The 19,890-nt window shown below is 39.1% G+C and overlaps 1 protein-coding gene across 4 annotated transcripts in view; it reads right to left on the bottom strand.

Annotated features, from left to right (window-relative positions):
- Pclo (piccolo presynaptic cytomatrix protein) overlaps positions 1–19,890 on the bottom strand; it is a 359,315-nt gene that overhangs the window by 196,852 nt on the left and 142,573 nt on the right. For 3 of the 4 annotated variants that reach the window (XM_031380023.1, XM_031380024.1, XM_031380026.1), the window contains exons 5-6: positions 9,854–14,906; positions 7,481–9,498 (exon numbers count right to left, since the gene is read on the bottom strand). In XM_031380023.1, the coding sequence (XP_031235883.1) occupies positions 7,481–9,498; positions 9,854–14,906 (7,071 nt within the window). The remainder of the gene's footprint in view (positions 1–7,480; positions 9,499–9,853; positions 14,907–19,890) is intronic. The other variant, XM_031380025.1, reaches the window with a different exon arrangement.

Raw genomic sequence — 19,890 nt, 5'->3', positions numbered from 1 at the left:
TTTCTTTCTTATTTTTTGGAGCAAAAAGTATTATGCATTATTGAGGAATGTTTAGTTGCCTTTTTTTCTGAAAAATATCATCTTTTAATGAAGAAATCATGAAAGATTTATTATTCTTCAAGACATATGAATCTTTGAATGAACTCAAATCTTTCTAGCCAGAGGGAAAGTTTTAAAATTTACATTGCTTCCTTGTAGTGGCTAATGTCACCTTCTCTCTTGACATGCTAAATTAACATTCCTTCCTGCAATTACCTGGGTTAGTGATGCAAATCAGTCTCATTGTAGAAGAGAAAGGACTCAAAGAACATGGTTTGTTTTCTTTGAATTACAAAAACCTCCTGGACCTGATGCTATAGATATACCACAGATAAATTTTAAAAATTCCTAGTTTGAAATAACCTCTGAACAAGTCCAATGTTAAGCATCTAGGAGGTAGAAAAATGAAACAGGATAAAACAGAATGGAATAATATAACACTGAGTTATACAAGTTTCACAAGTAGGTGAATAGTATTTATTTATTTCAGGCTTAACTTTCCCTTTTTGTTTGTTTTAGCTCAAAATGTGTGAAGCCCTCCAATCTGGGAAGAATGGAAATAGTTTGATAACAAAGCAATCTAGTAAACATTTTTGGTCAGGTATTTTGCTGTGCATTATACAATGCTCTGAATCCAGTTAACCAAATCCTTACCCACAAATAAAATCTGAGCTTATATTCTACTAGGTATAGGTATCATTTCCTATGTGTTATGTATAGTCTACTAGATAATAAGGATATTATTTTATATTATTATGTATATTCTACTAGATGATAATAATATTTTGTACATATCATTTATCAATTTAGTGGTGGAAGTGAGACTTAAGATAGAAAGTATATATAAGAAAATTAGTGGGACTGTTTGGGAAGTAGTAGAAGGTGTGGATTTGTTGGAATGGTTGTAGCCTTGTTGGAGGAAGTATGTCACCAGGCTGTTGCATTTCACTTGACATGTCTGGGCCAGTGTCTCTTTCTCTCTGATACACTTGGTGCAGGATATAAAACTCTCTGTTACTACTACAATTCTATGCATATCTGCTTCATGCTATAACAGTCATGGAATAACATCTAAACTGTAAGCATTCTTCTAACTACTTTCTTTTGTAAAGGTGGCCTTCACCATGATGTCTCTTCATACCAATAGAAGAATAACTAAGACAGGGAAGGAATATAGACAAGGAAAACTAACACTAAGGACCATTTTTGAGGGTTTATATTGAATTCTACATACAGTAGAAGCTTCTTAAAATAAAAACATAAAATCTAAATGGAGGCACCAAATGAAAGGAGAGACAAGGCTGCAATTAAACAAACTTTGGACTAACCTAAACTTCCAATATATGGAATGGGTTTTATTTAATTGAATTATTGGCCAAAGGAGCTCCCGCTGAAACCCCTAAACTATTTAGGCTATTGCCAAGGCAACTGTTTGCTCGTCACAAAGTGATGGGAAAGTCCTTTTGATGAAGACAATATTTATATATCTCATCAATTACAGAGAAGTCAACCTGGTGTCTACCTAAAGCCTGACAAGTGTTCATATTATTGCAGGTAATTTGCATACTTTCAGAGGAGAAGGGTAACCACCAGCCCAGTTACAAACCCTGAGGTCTACAATGATGACCTGCCTGTATTATATACTGCATGATGCACAAATATTGTGGGAGTAACTATCTGATTGAATTTTAGGTCCACTCCATGAGATGACTCCAAACATCTATGTTTCACATTGGTCAGATGGCTAAGAACCTAAGACCAGATAGGCCATGGACCTAAGAGCAAATCAAATACTCTTTTACTAAAGTAATATAGCAATAATGTGACTCCTTCAAGCTTTTCCTAAATCTATAGATGAATGTCTCATTCGGTTATCAGAGAAACTTCCTCCTGCAATAGACAGGAATGAATACAGAGACACAAAACTAGACAATAGTAAGAGATTTGGGAAAACTCCAAAGTCCTAAATGAAATATCTCTATCAAATGTTTCTTCTTAGGATATAGGGAACTCTGTAGAAGAGAGGCTGAAATATTGTAAGATCCAGAGGGGGTGGAAGACACCAAGCAAATGGTATCTTTCAGACACAACAGGATTAATGCACATACGAACTTGCAGAGATTGTAACAACAGACACAGGGGCTGCAGAAATCTAAACCAGATAGGCTCACAATGCTGAGAGTGGAAGTGAACATGAGCTCTTATCCCTAACCAAAAAACTATCTGTAGTTGACAACTGTTTGCAAAGGAACAATTAATTAGTGTTCTCCAATGGAGTATCATATTGACCATAGTTCAGGGTCAAAGCAAACACACCAAAGAGTAGAATGAGGGAAATAATCAAAAAAAGGACTGAAATCAATCAATTAGAAACAAAGAAAACAATACAAGAATCAAGGAAGCCAAGAGCTAGTTTGTTGAGAAAATTAACAAGATAGACAGACCTTTAGCCAACCTAACCAAAAAAAACAGAGAGATAATATCCAAATAAACAAACTCAGAAATGAAATGGCAGATATAACAACAGACTACAAGGACATTTAAAGAATCATTAGGCCTTATTTCAAAAGACTGTATTCCACAAAACTGGAAAAACTTGAAGAAATAGATGATATTCTTGATAGATATCACTTACCAAAGTTAAATTAAGGTCAGGTAAGCAGGTTAAAGGGTCTTACAATTCCTAAGGAAACAGAAGCAGTCATGAAAAAGTCTCCCAACCAAAAAAAGCTCAAGTCCAGCTGGTTTTAGCTCAATTCTACCAGACTTTCAAAGAAGAACTAATACCAATTCTCTTCAAACTATTTCACAAAATAGATATAGAAGGAACATTATTAAACTCATTCTATGAGGCCAGAGTCACCTGATAACCAAACCACTCAAACACTCAAAAAGAAGCAAAATTTCATACCAATTTCTTTTATGAATGTTGGTGGAAAAATATTTAATAAAATACCAGCAAACTGATTCCAAGAACACATCAAAAATATCATCCACCATGATCAAGTAGGCTTTATCCCAGGGGTACAGAAAAAGCCTTTGACAAAGTACAATACTCATTCATATTAAAAGTCTTGGAGAGAACAGGAATCAAGGCACATACATAAACACAACAAAGGCAATATATAGCAAGCCAATAGCCAACATCAAATTAAATGGAGAGAAACTTAAGCAATTCCACTAAAATCAGGGACAAGAAAGGCTTTCTACTCTCAGTGAGAGAAGATGAGCCTAACTCTCACAAGACTTGAATTGGGGAGGCCTGGAAGGGGTGGGGTGGGGGGTGGGAGTAGGGAGGTGGGATCATCCTCATGGAGATGGGGATGGGGACATGGAGGAATAGAGGAGAAATGTGATGAGAAACTGTTGGAGGGTGGACCAGGAGGGGGATAATGACTGGATTGTAACATAAGATTAAAGATAAATATTTTAAAAGTTAGAGTACTTGAAGTTCAAGCTAGAGCAATAAGACAATAAAAGGAGATCAAGGGGATACAAATAGGAAAAGAAAAAGTCAAAGTATCAGTCTTCACAGAGGATATGGTAGTGTACATAAGCGACCTCCAAAGTTCTACCAGAGAATTCTTATACCTTCAGCAAAGTGGCTGGATACAAAATTAACGCAAAGAAATTAGTAACCTTTCTTTATACAAATGATCAATAGGCTGAGAACAAAATTAGAGGAACAACTTCATTTACAATAGCTAAAAATAATATAAAATATCTTGGTTTAACTCTAACTAAACAAGTAAAAGACCTGTATGACAAGAACTCCAAGTCTCTAAGAAAGAAATTGAAAAAGATATCAGAAGATGGAAAGATCTCCCTTGTTCATGGATCACTAGGGTTAACATAGTAAAAATAGCCTCATTGTCAAAAGGAATTTAGATATTTAGTGCAATTCCCATAAAAATTGGAACACAACTCTTCAGAGACAATGAAAGAACAATTCTCATCTTCATATGACAAAACAAAAACCCAGCCTACCTAAAAAACAATGATGTATAATAAAAGAGCTTCTTGAGGATCCATCATTCCTGATTTCCAGCTGTACTACAAAGCAATATTTATAAAAACTGCATGGTATTGGTATAAAAACAAACTGATTAATCAATGGAATCAAATTGAAGACCAAGCAATAGACCCACACACCTACAGACATGATTTTTGACAGAGAAGTCAAAACCATACAGTGGAAAAAAGAAAGCCTCTTCAACAAATGGGGCTGGTCTAACTAGATGTCTGTATGTAAAAGAATGCAAATAGTCCATATTTGCAAATAGTCATCCTGCACAAAACTCAAGTCCAAGTGGATCAAAGACAACAATATAAAACTTGATGCACTAAATCTGAGAGAGAAGAAAGTGGTAAGTAGCCTTGAGCGTACTGGTATAGGAGGCAACTTGCTGAACAGAACACTAATAGTTCAGGCACAAAGAGCAACATTTAATAATAAATGGGTCCTCATGAAACTGAAAATCTTCTGTAAAGCAAAGGACATTAATAGCACAAAATGGCAGCCTACAGAATGAGTAAATATCTTTACCAGCCCTACATCTGACAAAGGGCTAACATAAAAAATATACAAAGAACTCAAGAAACTAAACACCAACAAATCAAATAACCTAATTAAAAATGGGGTACAGAGATAAACAGAATTCTCAGCAGATGGATCTCTAATGGCTTAGAATCATTTAAAGAAATGTTCAATGTCCTTAGTCATTAGAAAAATGCAAATCCAAATGGCTCTGAGATTCCATTTACACCTATTAGAATGGCTAAGACCAAAAACCTCAAGTGCCAGCACATGCTGGCAAGGATGTGGGGTAAGGGGATGGGACACTGGTAGGAGTGCCAACTTGTACAACCACTCTGAAAATCAATCTGTAGTTTCTCAAAAAAAAAAAAAAAGGTATAGTTCTACCTCAAGACCCAGCTATACTACTCCTGGGCATATACCTAAAGATGCCCCAACATACCACAAGGATAGTTGCACAACTGTGTCCATAGAAGCTTTAGTCATGATAGCCAGAAACTGGAAATACCCTACATGTTCCTCAACAGATAGGGATAATGAAAATGTGGTTCATTTACACAATGGAATACTACTCAGCTATTAAAAATCAAATTTGCAGGCAAATGCATGGAACTAGAGAATATCATCCTGAGTGAGATAACCCAGTCCCAAAGGACATACATGGTTTGTGCTTACTGGTAAGTGGATAGTAGCTATAAAGTACAGGATACCCATGATACACCCCACAGACTCAAATGAGCTAAGTAACAAGGAATGCTCAAAGGAGGATGCTTAAATTTCACTCAGAAGGGGACATAAAATAGTTACTAGGGGTGGAAGAAGGAAGGGAGCTGAGTGGGAGAAGTGATGGGGAGAGGACCAGGTGTAGGGAGAGCTAGGGAAAGAATGCCAGGTGACTGAATCTAAATCCTTGGAGGGGGCATTTCTAAGATGAGACAGAGAGGTATGATGGGGAGGCTCCAGCAAGTCTATGAGAATTACTTTAGCTGAGACTCTTAGCAGTGGGAGTGGGTTAAGCAGCCTAAAGTAGCCACTTCCTGTAGCCAGGTAGGACTCCCAGTGGAGGGATAAGGCCACCAATCCACCCACAAAACCTTTGACCTAAAATTTCTTATGTCTACAAGAAGCATAGGGATAAAGTTGGAAAAGAGATTAAAGTAAGGGCCAACCAATGACTGGCCAAATTTGAGACCCATTCTGTGGGAAAGAGACAACCCTGACACGATGAATGTTATGCAGACAGGAGCCTAGCATAACTGTCTTCTGTGAGGCTTCATCCATCCAGCAGCTGATAGAAACAGATGCAGAGAACCACAACCAAGTAACAGGTGGAGATTGGGGAGATTTGTGAAAGAGTCAGGGGAAGGAATGAGAGAGCTAGAGTAATGAAGGACACCATGAGAAAATCTACAGTGTAAACTAACCTTGGCCCATTTGGGCTCATATTGGCTGAACCACCAACCAAAGAGCATGCATGAGCTGGAACTAAAACCTCTTCCACATATGTAGCAGATGTGCAGCTTGTTTTTCGTGTGGGCTTCTAACAGTTGGAATGGGGGTTGTCTCTGACTCTGTGCGGTCCTTTGTATCCCTTTCCATAGCTATGCTGCCTCATCTGGCCTCAGTGGGAGAAGATGGGCTTAGTCCTGCTCTGACTTGATATAGCCATGTGTACCCAGGTGGGTGTGTACACATGGTGTGCCTCCCTTTCCCTGAGAAGAAGGGGAGGGGAAAATTGTGGGAGAGGGTATAAGAGTGAGGCTGGGAGGAAAGGAGAGAGGGAGCTTCAACCAGGCTGTAAAGTGAATAAATAAACAAATTAGATCAGAAAAAAAGAAGGAAGGAAATACAAAAAAATCTGCCACAAATCTGGAAAATGTAGATGTGAAATTTTAAGTAATATGATTATAAACATCATAGCTATATAACTACAAACAGATCATATTATATTATGTTATATTATATTATATTATATTATATTATATTATATTATATTATAGACTATGGCCACGGTTTAAAACAGAGATCAGTGGAAATAGCAGCTTGAATTTAGAACCTTCAGATGAAAAACACTGCACTAGGGAAAACTTTAATTTGAAAAGATTTTCTTTTCAAAACTGAACTCATACTTAAACCACATATAACTGATTTTATTAATTACACTATACCTGCTGTTATGATTAATTAATATTTCTCATTCACATTTACAGAACCTTTACATGCCTCACACATATATTTCTTCCCTTGAAGCAAAAGTATCTCCCATAAAATAACCTCTGCTATTAAAACAAAAATTAGCTATACTTCTACATACCCTAGCAGTGAGTCTCATTTGAGGTTAGTTTAAGAAAATTACGACAAATAAAATAAGCATAGGTGAACTGGACCTAATGTATTGTGCATCCATCTGCCCTCATCTTGGTCAATGAATTTATGTTGTTTTTACAGTAAATATCCTGGCTATGAGAAGAGACTGTCCACATGCATTTGACTAATACTCCAATAATGAGATTTGGTATCCCTGATCTAAATGCATGATCATCCTTCATCCCTAGCCTTGTTTGTTTTTATCCAGTGTTTATCCCATCACATGCATAAAAGGAATGTTAGTAAAATACACTGCAAGCAGTCTATAATCCAGACATTTTGATATTAAAGTAGAAATTTTGTCTCAAACTTCATAAAACAACAAACTTTGTCCTCAGTTTGTCTTACATACAGCTTTTATGTGAGTGTAGTCTTTCCTCCTCCCCCCACCTCCCCCACCACATTTATAATGACACAGTCCTCCCTCAAATTTAGTGTCTCACTTTCTACATTCTAGTTTTGTTACCTTCTAAATCTGCAAACACACGATTAACATCAACTCATCATTGTCTTCTAACTGAACAGAATCCCTCTTACCGTGAAGCCCTCGGAATACTGAAAAGGAGCCCTGGAACTTTCGTCTGCTGTTGGACTCAGAGGCTTGGGGTCAGACATTGAACGCTGCATCATCTTGGCTGTCTTAGGGCTTGCCGGGGGAACTTTAGCCATATCTGGATGGAGTACTTTCTGTGGACTTATGTCATCAGGGAGGGGTTTTTCATAAGGTACAAAGGCTGGTTCTAAGGCGTTGCCTGGGGAAAGTGGTGAGATGGGTGAGTAAAGGACCTTTGGAGATTTGGGTGGGGAAGGAGCCAGCTGGACTGTGGGGTCTGCCCGAAGGTGAGAAGAGGAGTAACCAATCTCTAAAGGTGTTGGGCGTTTCTTGTCTTTGGGTGGAGATGTGGCACCCAGATATGGAGGGCTCTGTGTGTCTGAATCTGTTTCTGTTTGGCATCCTAAGCTGCCCCCTTTGTAAGTCTTTTCAGGTGCTGAAATGTGTTTAATTATTTCTACCTTGGCATCCACCCGTGCTCGTATGGAAGGTGTTCTTATGGTTCCCACTGGCTCAGTTTGCACAGATATCTCTGCGACTGTCTGAACTGCTACACTGGAGACTTTGGAAAGGGGTTTGGTCTTGTCACCCTCTGACGTGCTATCTCCGTATTTCCCTGTTCGCGCTTTTCTCCTGGACCTAGAAGGCATATCCCATTCATCCTGATCTTCATCATCAGTTTGGACACTGGTATCAACGCTTTTTTTCGTTCTTCTTCTCCTACTTGCATAAGTCCGATCAGCAGTTTCTTCATCATCAGTTTGCACACCACTATCCACTATCTTTTTTAAATTCCGTGGATCATCTGCCATGCTTTCCCCCATCTCATCATACTGCCCCCTAACTTTAGCTCCAGAACTTCTCTTTTTGGGTTGTTTCTCCTCTTTTACAACAACATCTGTCAGAGGTATCTCCGAAACAGTGCTTAAGATTCCAGGTGGGGCAATGTACTGAGTCACACCATCAGACTGAACCGTGTACCACCCTTGGCTCTGTGGTATTTCAATGGCTACCACAGTAGATGCCGTTGTGGTGGCATCTTCAGTGGCCCAAAACTGACTGGCCTCGGTAGCAGCATATTGACCCTCCAAAATTGCCTGTTCAGTGGTGGTTTGTGGAGAAGCGGTCCCAGAGGGGTCGTAGTTATACTGGTAGATCTGGCGAAGTTTTTGTTCCTCAAGCTGCTGGTGGAGCTGTTGTTGCAACTGTTGGATCTGCTCAAGCTGTAACTGTTGCTGAGCTAGCGTCTCCTGTCTCATCATGAACTGGGCCTGCCGCTCCTCCTCTTGTTGATAGAGAAGGTGCTGCTTCATAGACTGCAGCTCTTCCAGTTTCTTTTGAACCATGATTTTTTCTTGTTCTCGGAACCTCTGTATCTCCTGACGTTCCCACTCCAGTTCCTCTGCAAAGCGCTGTTGCTTAATTTTCTCCAGTTCCAGGAGCTCTCGCTCCAAGTCGAGTTGCTGCTGCTGTTTGTCTTCATCAGGAACAATCAAAAGAGCGCTTTCCTCTCCAACGACCTCAGAAAACACCTCAGAGGCCGTGGTTAAGGTAGGAACAGAGTCCATTGTCTCAGCAGGAAGAGTTTCCATAGAAATAGTTTGCAGGCTGGCATTGATATCAATACTGGTGACTGAGATGTCTGTTTCTGATGCACCTGTTGTTATGAAATACGATCTAGGCATTGGCTGGCTTTGATGCAGGGCTGATAATGAAGTTATTGCATCTGTTGTATGAATGCCAGATAAATCCCTGACTGTGGTGCTGAAAATGGAGCCTGGTTGAGTGGTGATAGCAAATGTGGAGGGGATTGGAGTTGCTACTGAAGAATAGACAACACCATTAGATGACCTCAAAACACTTCCCACACCATACTGGGGTCCAGGAGGTGGAGTCATTCTTGCTGTGGAATACTGCGGGGTACTAATCCCAACTCCTGAAATGACTTGGCGTGTTTCTGGGTATGCACCTGTAGTCTTGCTTGAATAATCCATTACCTCACCTGAAATACAGGGTAGAGTTATAGTCCAGTTCTCAGAATGAATGCTGGTGTTTGGGTCTGAAAGCCCTTTTATCCTGATGAGCGCAATGAATGGGACTGCATGCAAATCCACAGGTTAACCTAATTAGATGCGAAGAAAAGCAATGTTGAACATGCAGGCACATGCAGGCAACGACAACAGCAAGAACCATGGAGAAACAAAAATGCACATGTATTTTAAAATATATTGCCAAACCATCCAAAGAAAGCAAAAATGTAAACAAAAACTGGAGTAGGGATAATTTTCATCCTGAAACGAGATGCATAACACCATAATGACATTTCAAGGCAGGGTCTATGGCTATGTCATACTGACCTGTAGACACTCTCCCTGAAGTTAGATCTACTGCTGCATCAGTTCCTCCAGAATAATCAAAAGCATTCTTACTTTTATAGAAAAAATGTCCAGCTTCTGCTAAGTTAGTGTCTGACATGGAAGGTTTCATTCCACCAATCCCTCTGTAACCATATGACCCTGATCTATCATATTGATAGTGGTCATCCCTATAACCAAAACGGTCTTCAGGAAGGGTAGTTGCAGGCTGCTGTGCTGTGCAGCTCCTTCCAAAAGGCAACTTGTAAACCATGTCACAGCACACAGCTCGTCTTCCTGCAGTCAAATCAACTGGTTTTTCATCATCTTCTACGATTTTAGTCACCACATTTGAAGTAGATTCATCCATTGTCACAACAGTTCTATGAGACTTTGACGTGCTGAGATCTACCACTTCTCCATCAGAGATCCCCTGAGACACGGTGCTGTCAGTCCATCCATTTGTTACACCAACAGGAGGCACAGTGACAGGCTTTGTGACAGCCAATGTCACTGCCTGAGTGGAAGGACCTAATGATAAGTTTATCGGTGCTTCATCTCGAATAGGAAAACTCTGGCTACCAGGTTTCATGTATGGTAACTCAGCATGTTTTGATGTAGTAAGCTGGAGTGGTGATGTTACTGCATGTTCTATACCCACTTGGCTTTCTGTGCCTGTTGTGTAAATTGTAGTGTCTGTGCATGTGACAACAGACACTGCCTTAGAATCCATGGCAATTGGAGTTACCAAGGAGGAAGCTGCACTGAGGTTTATGATAGACGGTTGGACGGCACTAATTTGTCGTCTATGAACTTCATTCGCTGCAGTTTGCCTTTTCACATCCATTGCAGAAGCAGAAAGATCCATACATTTTTCAGTTACTTCAGCTTCTGTTTTTGGTATTGTACGCAAATCAATGGCATCTCCAATAAGTGGCAGCTTTCCATTTTCCTTATACTGATGCCTGTCTAAAGCAAGAGGCTCTGGAGGAATTGGTATGGAAACACTTCTGGGAGCAACACTTGGGACTGCACTTCTCACTGCAGAAACTTCAGGTTTTGAAGTTTCTGTTGGAAGAAACTGTGTAAGTGGAGTTGGTACTGTTTGAAAGAGAGATGATGTTACAACAGGGGTAGCAGAAAATGTCCCCAAACCTCCAAATGTATATAGGGTTGGCTGTGAAGCACTTGGAACTTCTGTAGCTGTCATGGGAGGAACTACAGAAAATACTGTTTCAAGGGAAACCAGATCCTTTGGAGGTGATCCCAAGGGCCAACTTGTAATGGCTTGAGCAGCAGAAGACTCTGTTGGAGTCCCAGGTTCAGAGGGCAATGTAATAACCACATAAGTCTCCATGAGAGACTTAGAATATCTTGGTGAGGATTTATTAGAGTGTGGGGAAAGTGGAGAGGTAGGGGAAGGCAGTTTGTAGTCTGCTGAAGTCACTAAATTTAAGGACATACTTGATGTTAAAGATAGGCCTGTTGGTTTGGGGCATGTATCTGTTGTTTTCTGTGTAGTCACCGGAATCTGAGGAACTGCCGGCTTTGGGGCAATTGGAGGTTTGCTTGCCTCTGGCCTATGTGTAAATACCAGTCCAGTTGGAATTGATGAAGGCTTAGGAGGGACAGGAGGAGGTGCAGTAGCACCTATTTTAGTTGCAGGTAACCCATTGCTCCTTCGGGCAGCTGTGGCCTCTACAGTAGTAATAGCATCAGCATGGGTTGTAACGATAGTAGTTGGAGTTACTAGAGCTGCAGCTGCCAACTTTTTTTTAGGATAAGTGGGTGGCTTAGGAGCAGTTGCTGGAGGCAATGGTGGGGGTGGGGGAGGAGGAGGGGGTGGAGGAGGAGGAGGAGGGGGTGGAGGAGGAGGGGGTGGTTGAGCTGATATGTCCAAAGAAGAACTTCGGAAAAATGGGTGAGATTTAGATGGATGGCTGCCAGATGGTAACCTGTATGTGGGCTTTTCCTGATCAGAGATCTTTCCAGATACAGAATGTGGTGATATAGGTTGTTCCTTAATTTGAGGGGCTATTACAGAAGAAGGTGCTTGGGCCACCCCAGTCTCAGGTAAGCTAATTTTTCTGAGTTCAGTCTCAGACTCTTCCCTTTTATCTTTGTAAGCATCCAAAACTTCCAGAATAATTCCATCCCCAGTTTCTTTCTGGCCTTTTATTAAATCCTTTCCAGATATAGGTAAGTCAGTGGAAATGGTGTCAGCTTGTGGCCTCGCAGGTTCAGCTCCTCCAGATTCTGTGATAGGAGGTGCTATACCCGAGAAAGAAATCACAACCTGATCAGCATTAGTTCTACTTTCTGGTGTGATGGTCCGATCTAAAGATGCACTTATATCTTCTGGGTAGTCGATAATGCTGCCTGGAAAATAAGTTGAAGAAATTTCCTCAGAGTCTTTAAATTTAGCTATGACATCTGCTGGCTCTGTATAAACAGTTGTTAGGCTATCGAGCGTAGTGACAGGTGAGGAGCTATCTGTGGTGCAAACTGAAGAAATAGATGACGTAAGAGAAGGTGTGTCAGAAGGAGGGACAGATGTAGCACTTTCTGAAGGCTCAGAGTAGGTTAATATCAGAGATTCATGGGCAATTATCTCTTGAATTTCTCTTGTATAATCAGTTACATATTCATCCTCAAGTTCTTCTGTTGAGAAATGTTGCGTTATCTTAACATCTGGGATAGAGAGAGTTGCACTGCTGGTTGAGTCTGTAAGAGATGCTCCAGAAAGGATACTTGATGTCAAAGATGCATCTTGCACCCTGTCAAAGTCCAGAGTGGACTCTGCCATGTCATCCCCGATGGTAGTCTGTATGAGGCTGGATCCATCTGTTATCTGCATCTGTTGCCGCTTCATGAGCTCTTCATAAGCAGCATCAGCATCCAATAATTTCTTTTCTTCACTGGTAGAAGTTACCATGCTACCCAGATCCACTATCTCATGGCTTTCTGGAATGATATAAGAGCTTGAAACAATGTCTTCTTGAGGCACAACAGAGTGTAAGCTTTCTAATTCATAAAACTCTTTCTGGAGGTCTGTAATTTTCTGCATAGGATCGTCATAAATCTGTTCCTGGAGTCTTATTTTTTGCTCTCTTCCTCTCTGCTGCATAAATCCATTTTGTTCATCTTGCCTGGTGAGCAGGCTGCTATCTACTGATCCATTGTATGTGTCCTCCACTAAAGATTCATAAATGTAGTCCTCTATTAACATACCACCATACAATGGCTCTTTTTCAAACACTTCATCTCGTTCATTTGCAGCTGGAAAAGCTTTATATTTGTGGGGTTTGTGCATCATTTCTTCATACATCTCCTCAGCAGTTTTTAAAGCCTTCTGAACACCTTCTTTCTGCATAACAGATTGCTCATCTGTTGGTGAGTATAAAGACACAGCTGTGGGCAATTTATAAACTTTCTGAACTTCTATTATTTTCTCAGGGCTTATTTCAAATCCTTCTGGGTCTGATTCTATGCTAGGTGAGTACTCAGAACAAGAGGACCTATGGAGCTCCTCCATTTCTGCTGCCTGGCGCAGTTCTTCTGTGGGAGATGCATCCTCAATGGGAGAGAGATTACTAGGCGGTGTCTTTGGTCTTTCTCTCCTTCTCTGAGCTCGAAGTTCATCTTTGTCTTTCTTTGATTTCTTACTAGAACTCTTCCTCTGTTGCTGCTCCAGTTCTCTCTGCTTCTCTTGCTCTTTTAATAATTCTTCTTCCTCTCTTAGTTCTTCTTCCTCTGACGAATCTTCAATGGTAGGTAAGAGAGGGCCGTGTGACCTGTGCCGGGCTTTGCGCTGTTGCTTGCTTTCTCCTTTTTTGTGACTTGGGCTACTGTCACTGTCCTCATCAAGTGATGATACTGATGTAGGGGATGTGCCAGGAGTGAAGCTGGATGCATGGAGACTAGAGGATCCCTCTCCTCTAGATCTGTCCTCAGGTGAGTCCGTCAGACTTTCCATTTCTAATTCTGGCTCTTCATCAAAATACAAAGTTGTCTTTTTCTGAGAGGATTCTGCAGAGTACCTATCTGTTACTGTACTGTTGAGTTCTATTGTCTTAAATCGGCGTAACCCTCCTCCTCCTGCAACAACGAGTTCCTCGCTCTCCTGACTTTTAGTTTCTCGGAATTTGAGTTCTGGACTTTCATCAAAAGTTTCATCATCCTCGTCATGCCAGGAATGACGTCTCCCTGCATCATCGTCGAAGCTGGTACTACTCTTTCGAGTCAGTCGTCTGTGTTTCCCTGCTGCGCTTTTTCCTTTTCCCTTTGATTCCTCTTTCTTCTGGCTCTCAGTAACACCACCGATCTCTTTGAGCTGACTCCTGATGAACTCTTCATCCTCAGAGCCTGAAGCATCCTCATCAGCGCTCATTTCTATAATCTGTTTTCGAATGAAGTCCTCCTCTTCCCCCGAACCTTGACTGTCTTCCTGTTTATACTCATCACTGCTGGATGAGCCAATACTAGTTCTCCGCTTCCTGCGTGCAACAGGGGAGTTTTCACTTTCACTGCTGTCTTCAACCGAATCATAGGATGCTCTTCGCGGACTTAGGTCATCAACCAGCTCAGGCTTCTCTTTGTGTTCCGTCCTGGAAGGAAAACCTTGTTCGCTATCCTTTTTGGAACTAATTTTCTTTTCTTGACTCTCTTTGATCTCCTCTTCTGAGAGAGTAATATCCTGTGTTTCAGCTGGAGTCTGAGATTTCTGCTGGTCCTGAGGCTTTTCAGGAGAAACCTTCTGGGGCTGTGTTTTCATTTCTGCTTTTTCACCAACAAGTGTACTTGCCTGAGCTTCCAAAATGGATAGTACTGTACTTTCCAACTTGGCTAAGTCTGAGGGGCTGGAGGGGCTGCTTTCTTGTGAGAAAGAGTCTTTTTTGAGTCCTTTCAGCAAATCTTTCTCATCACTGGGTATAAGACTTGGGATTTCCCCAAGGGAACCTGATATTCCATCAGAAGAATATCCTGTGTCACTCAGGCCCTGTGGGCTCTTGGGTTGCTGAGAACTGGACGTGTCTGATTTGTCCTCTTCCTTCTCCTAGCAGAGTGGAAAAAGACAGAGACACATGTGTTAGAATCAAACGAGTCAAGTGTTTATCTCCATTGTTATAAAGGAACCACTAATAATTGAGAAGCAGGGGAAAATTCAAGTGCATGATGATAGTTTTGAAAATGTTTGTATGAGAACAAAATTGAGAACAATTGATACTAACAACTTACTTTTCATTTCACATAAACTTAAATTACATGTTAATTGTCAGTATGCCTTGTATTTTACCATTAATAATTCTACTATGTTCTTTTAAAATTTAATTCTACTTTCCTTCAAATATATTATCTGTATCAGTACACTTACTTTGAGATTTAAGTTCAAGCTGTTAAAAGGCCAGTGTAGTCTCTCCCTCCCTCTGTCTTTCTCTCTCTGGGTTTCTTTGTCTCCTGCATGAATGTGTATGTTCCAAGGGGTCAGAGGAGACCACTGGACGTTCTGTTTGTCATTCTTTCCCTAATTACCTAGATACATGGCCATTCATTGGACCTGGAGCTTGCTGGAGTTTGTGCTTGTTTGTTTTTTGTTTGTTTTTTGTGTGTAGGCTAGATGATCACTGAGTCCATAAGATCCTGTGTTTCTGGTACCCATGTCCTCACTCCCTACATCAGGGTTGGTGTTACAGGTGAAGAAGGCCATACATATCTTGTACATAGGGTGAACAATAAACAGTGTTTCTGAATGGACAGCCATATGTCATCACATCCCATATAACAACACTGAGCAGTTTTCAACAGCACAATATAATATCCATAATTTAATTAATGCCATCTACTCATCACTCACAGTAAACACCAGGATAACGGAAAACAAATCAGTCGAGATATGATCTTTCATAATTTAATTTTGATAACACTATTTTCATGCTTTTTAGTACCTTACATAATAAAATTTCACACAGATGAAGGTAAAGTAAATATTGTTTGGAGCAATTACTGGACATAATAAAAGAGACACCATAGTTTTATAATATGGGTTTTGCAGTCTATCCCGACATTTTTATAAAACTGAGATTATGATAAGATCCATAGAATGAAACAAAGAAAAGCCAAAAACCAATCATGAAATGCTAGTGCTGTACTCTACCTGATCATCCATGCTTGGCCTACCCTTGCCCGCGTGTGGCTTTCCTCTGCAGCCATGTTTCCTTCCCTTCTCTGTGCTGTACTCTACCTGATCATCCATCCCTTCATGGCCTGTCTCTTTCTCAGGTGTCCCACAGGTTTCAGTCACTACACTTTTGTGGTGTCGGAGCTTTGATGATGTCTCTATTTTGTATCCAAGGGCAGCAAGGATATAGATGTTTATTCTACAGGCTTTTGGTTTGACAATCGGTTAGGGGTGGCTGAGGAGCAATCCGTTAGTTCCTTTTAATTCCTCTCTCTGGCATATTCAAAGAGAGTCATGTTCACTTAGCAGGATACACTGAAAAACTTCATAATGTTAATTTCTCTCCCACTAACTAGACTTAGGATTCTGTGTATTCTTCACAGAGTAATGTGGCCTAATTAATTACATAGGTTAGTTGTGAAACATCAGATCACTCATTAATCAGGTCTTATGCTTCACTGACTTAAGGCACCTACAAACTAATCTTTATTATTACTATTAATCATTTTAAAAAGGATTTCTACATATCAGAACTTGGAATCCATTTACCTTTCTTATAGTTAATTGGTCCTTAATACTGCTTTATCAACACTTATCAACAAGGAAAAATTAGATGCAAATTACAGTCCATAAGCTGGATCTATTTTTTCTCTAATTATTGATCTTCAAAATGGCCATTTGAAATACTAAAAACTAGGATATGGTCAAAGGATTCATGTGAAGACAATATAATATGGATCATTTTCATATCTATTTCTCATTGCACCAGATTAATAGATTGAAAATTTTTCTCAGGCGCTTCAAAAATATATAAGAATGTACTTATTTAAGGATCTATTCAGATAATACTTAAAGATATAAATGTACCAAACATACTTTTATATAACATATATGGCATATATACAGATGCAAAAAAATTACTGATTTAAAAATGTATTCATTTTTTATTTGAATAATCAGGAAATTGACATTTTTTATCTGTTTCACTTTTTACATTTAACACCACTTAGACCCACCTCCAAAATTCTAAAGTAAGAATAAAATTTAAATTAGGTTTCTTGTGTTTATAAATTTTGAATTTTTGATGAAGTCACATAGAGAGAATAGTGACACTGAAGGCACAGTTTTAAAACAGCAATGCTATTTTTTATTTTCCCCAAAAGAACATTTTCTGTTTGTAGTAAATCATCAGTACATCCTGCTACACTGACCTATATTATACTGCATGTTTCCATGCATAGAATTTCAGCTACTAGAGTTCTCCTAATTATACATTTGAACAATTATTTAAAATTATCAGGGACTAAGAATCAATAAATTACTAATCCACAGGAGGGATTGAAGAATCCCTTTCCTGTGAGCTTCCATTGCCTTTTATTGGACAGTAGGCCAGAGAGAGAGAGAGAAGACAAAGAGTTGGCACCACTTGAAACTCTTCTGATAGTGGTGTACTTTGTGGGGTACCTAGTGGGAGGAAATGCCCAAAACACATATGTTCTGTCACATTTGTCTGTGTTCTTTCCACACTTGAATCCAGGAGCATTCCACATTGAAGGAAAACAGAAGTTTCTGAAGATAAGTAGAGCTAAGAATTGAGATCTACGATACATATAAAAATTTGCAAATCCAGATAGCAGTAAGTGCTTGGTTAATCTTTCTAGACTTGATTTTAAATGAACTAAATGACAGAGGCTATCTGTAATTGTTTATAGAAAGTCTATGTTAAGATGGACTGCAAATGGGAGTATCTAAATCATCCAAATCCAGACTGAGTCCTTAAAACTGAGCCCAAGAAAAAGATAAGATAGCTCATCAGAACACGTGATTACTTCTCACTGAGATTATGCAGGTATTGTGCTCAATGTGTATAGATAACTTGATTATTAACCCTTCAGTTATTTTAGACAGAAACCAAGGTCTGTGCTAAAATATATGTTAATTTTTACTTTTCATCTAGAGGACTGTAGTTTTTAGTATAATATGTGAAATAAAGATTTCAAAAGTTTGTTGCTTGAGTAAGCAGGTAAAGCAACAAAATTTTATAGCAACATGATTTTAAAACATGAAACTAAAAGGGTTAAAATGGTATACTTTCAAATATATTATGTTAAAATATACCCACTTTAATATAATATACAGTCATTTTAAATTCACTTAATAAATGCATTTCAGAAATTTGAATATAAAATAAATTGATATAGCAACAAGAAATGTAAATAACACTATTTAAAGTGACAAATTGATAAATGAAGATAGATTATAAAAATATACAGGCTGTTAAAGTTCCCTAAAAGGTTGTGTCAAAAGTTACAAAGAGAGATGACAGACCATCGTTCAGAAGTATCCCAGGAGGAAGATCTTTATTAATCTGTGTGTGAGTGGAGGCTTTATTATCAGGACAGTAACATCCTCATTTTGCTCTTTGCCTCTTTTATTTGGGGGTGTAAAATCTGATTCCCCTATTTTTAAAACAGTTACCACAAATATTTATATTATCAATAGTTGTGTAGGTTAGATAGGGGGTAAAGGATATTTTTAATGTGCCTAGAATTTAGTAAGACATAACTGAGGAGTAGTACTTGGATTTTAAAATGGTAATATAGAAACAAATCAATACAGGGAGTTCTACAGCAGGAGATGTTGACTGTCAGTCACATGGTGAGAGGAGGATACCAGAAGGAGAGCCCTCAGATGGGGCTTCTGTGATGGGCCCTCAGTGAAGGGGCTGCACAGGTACCCAAGAAAGAAAGCAGAACAGCTTCAGAGGGGAGAAACAATCTCTGCAAAAGAATCATATGGGCGTGTTTGTGGTTTTGATTTCTCACTTGTAGAGGAAAGTTATATTGAAGCCAGATACCATAATGGGGAAATCCAAGTTAAGCTATTTAGGCAAGACTACCCACTGTTGAGTGTAGATAGCTTATCCGTATTCGAAGACCAAAGACAGGAAAAAAAAGCATTCGAGTTTTTAGGTTATCATTTAAATGTAAGACAGTAATATTTATACTTGATTTTGGAAATAGACTGATAGTACCTTTGATACTCTTTGATATTATTGATATTCTTTAAGTTCTTATTAATTGTACCTATGGTCTACAAATTCCTAATAGAAAATTGGAAGTTCTATTGTAAGAAAGAAAAATAAAGTAAAGTAATCACTTCATTTGTTCACTGTTAATTTAAAGCTTATTTCTTGGTAAAGAAGAAATATGGCTAAGCCACCTTTTTCTATAGTAGGTAAATGGCAGACAACAGACACACACACACACACACACACACACAGGTCATGTGATGATAAAGCTTACAATGCAACAAACTCATTGCTACAAGCATTTGTTATAGATCATACCAAGGTAGAACAATGAAAAATTAAGTTAGATCTGAAATGAACTAAGGAAAAAATATTTGACAGTTCCAGAAGAACTTCATGAAATCTGCATTTAGAGTCATTGTAAAAACAACAAACTGAGGAGCCGAAGGAAGGAGAAAGTAGAGGTATGTCCTTATGAGCAATATGGTATGGAGGACAAAGGCAGAGAGAAAAAGGAACCCCCACTTGCTTCAGATTAGTGCCTGGAAAGCAAAAGGTAGGTAAATGATGCTCTTGTTGTTACAGAAAGCCCAAAGTAGGGACAGGTTCTATATAGAAAAAGAGTAATAGTCGAATATGTTGAACTTGAATTTACAGTGAGGTTTGAAGAACTTTCCACTTTAGTACATGAAAACATAGTTCTGAAACTCAAAAATAGAGACACATGTGAATTTAAGGGTTATTCAAATGACTCCTCTGGATAGAAAAAAAAGGATACTCAAAAAAAAAAAAATTGGAGACTGGCAAAAGTAAAAACAAGAAAAAGAAAAA

The sequence above is a fragment of the Mastomys coucha genome, unplaced genomic scaffold (genome assembly GCF_008632895.1).
Source record: "Mastomys coucha isolate ucsf_1 unplaced genomic scaffold, UCSF_Mcou_1 pScaffold19, whole genome shotgun sequence".
Classification (NCBI taxonomy): domain Eukaryota; kingdom Metazoa; phylum Chordata; class Mammalia; order Rodentia; family Muridae; genus Mastomys; species Mastomys coucha.
The sequence above is the reverse complement of the archived record's forward strand: the minus strand, read 5'-3'. Positions and strand labels throughout refer to the sequence as shown.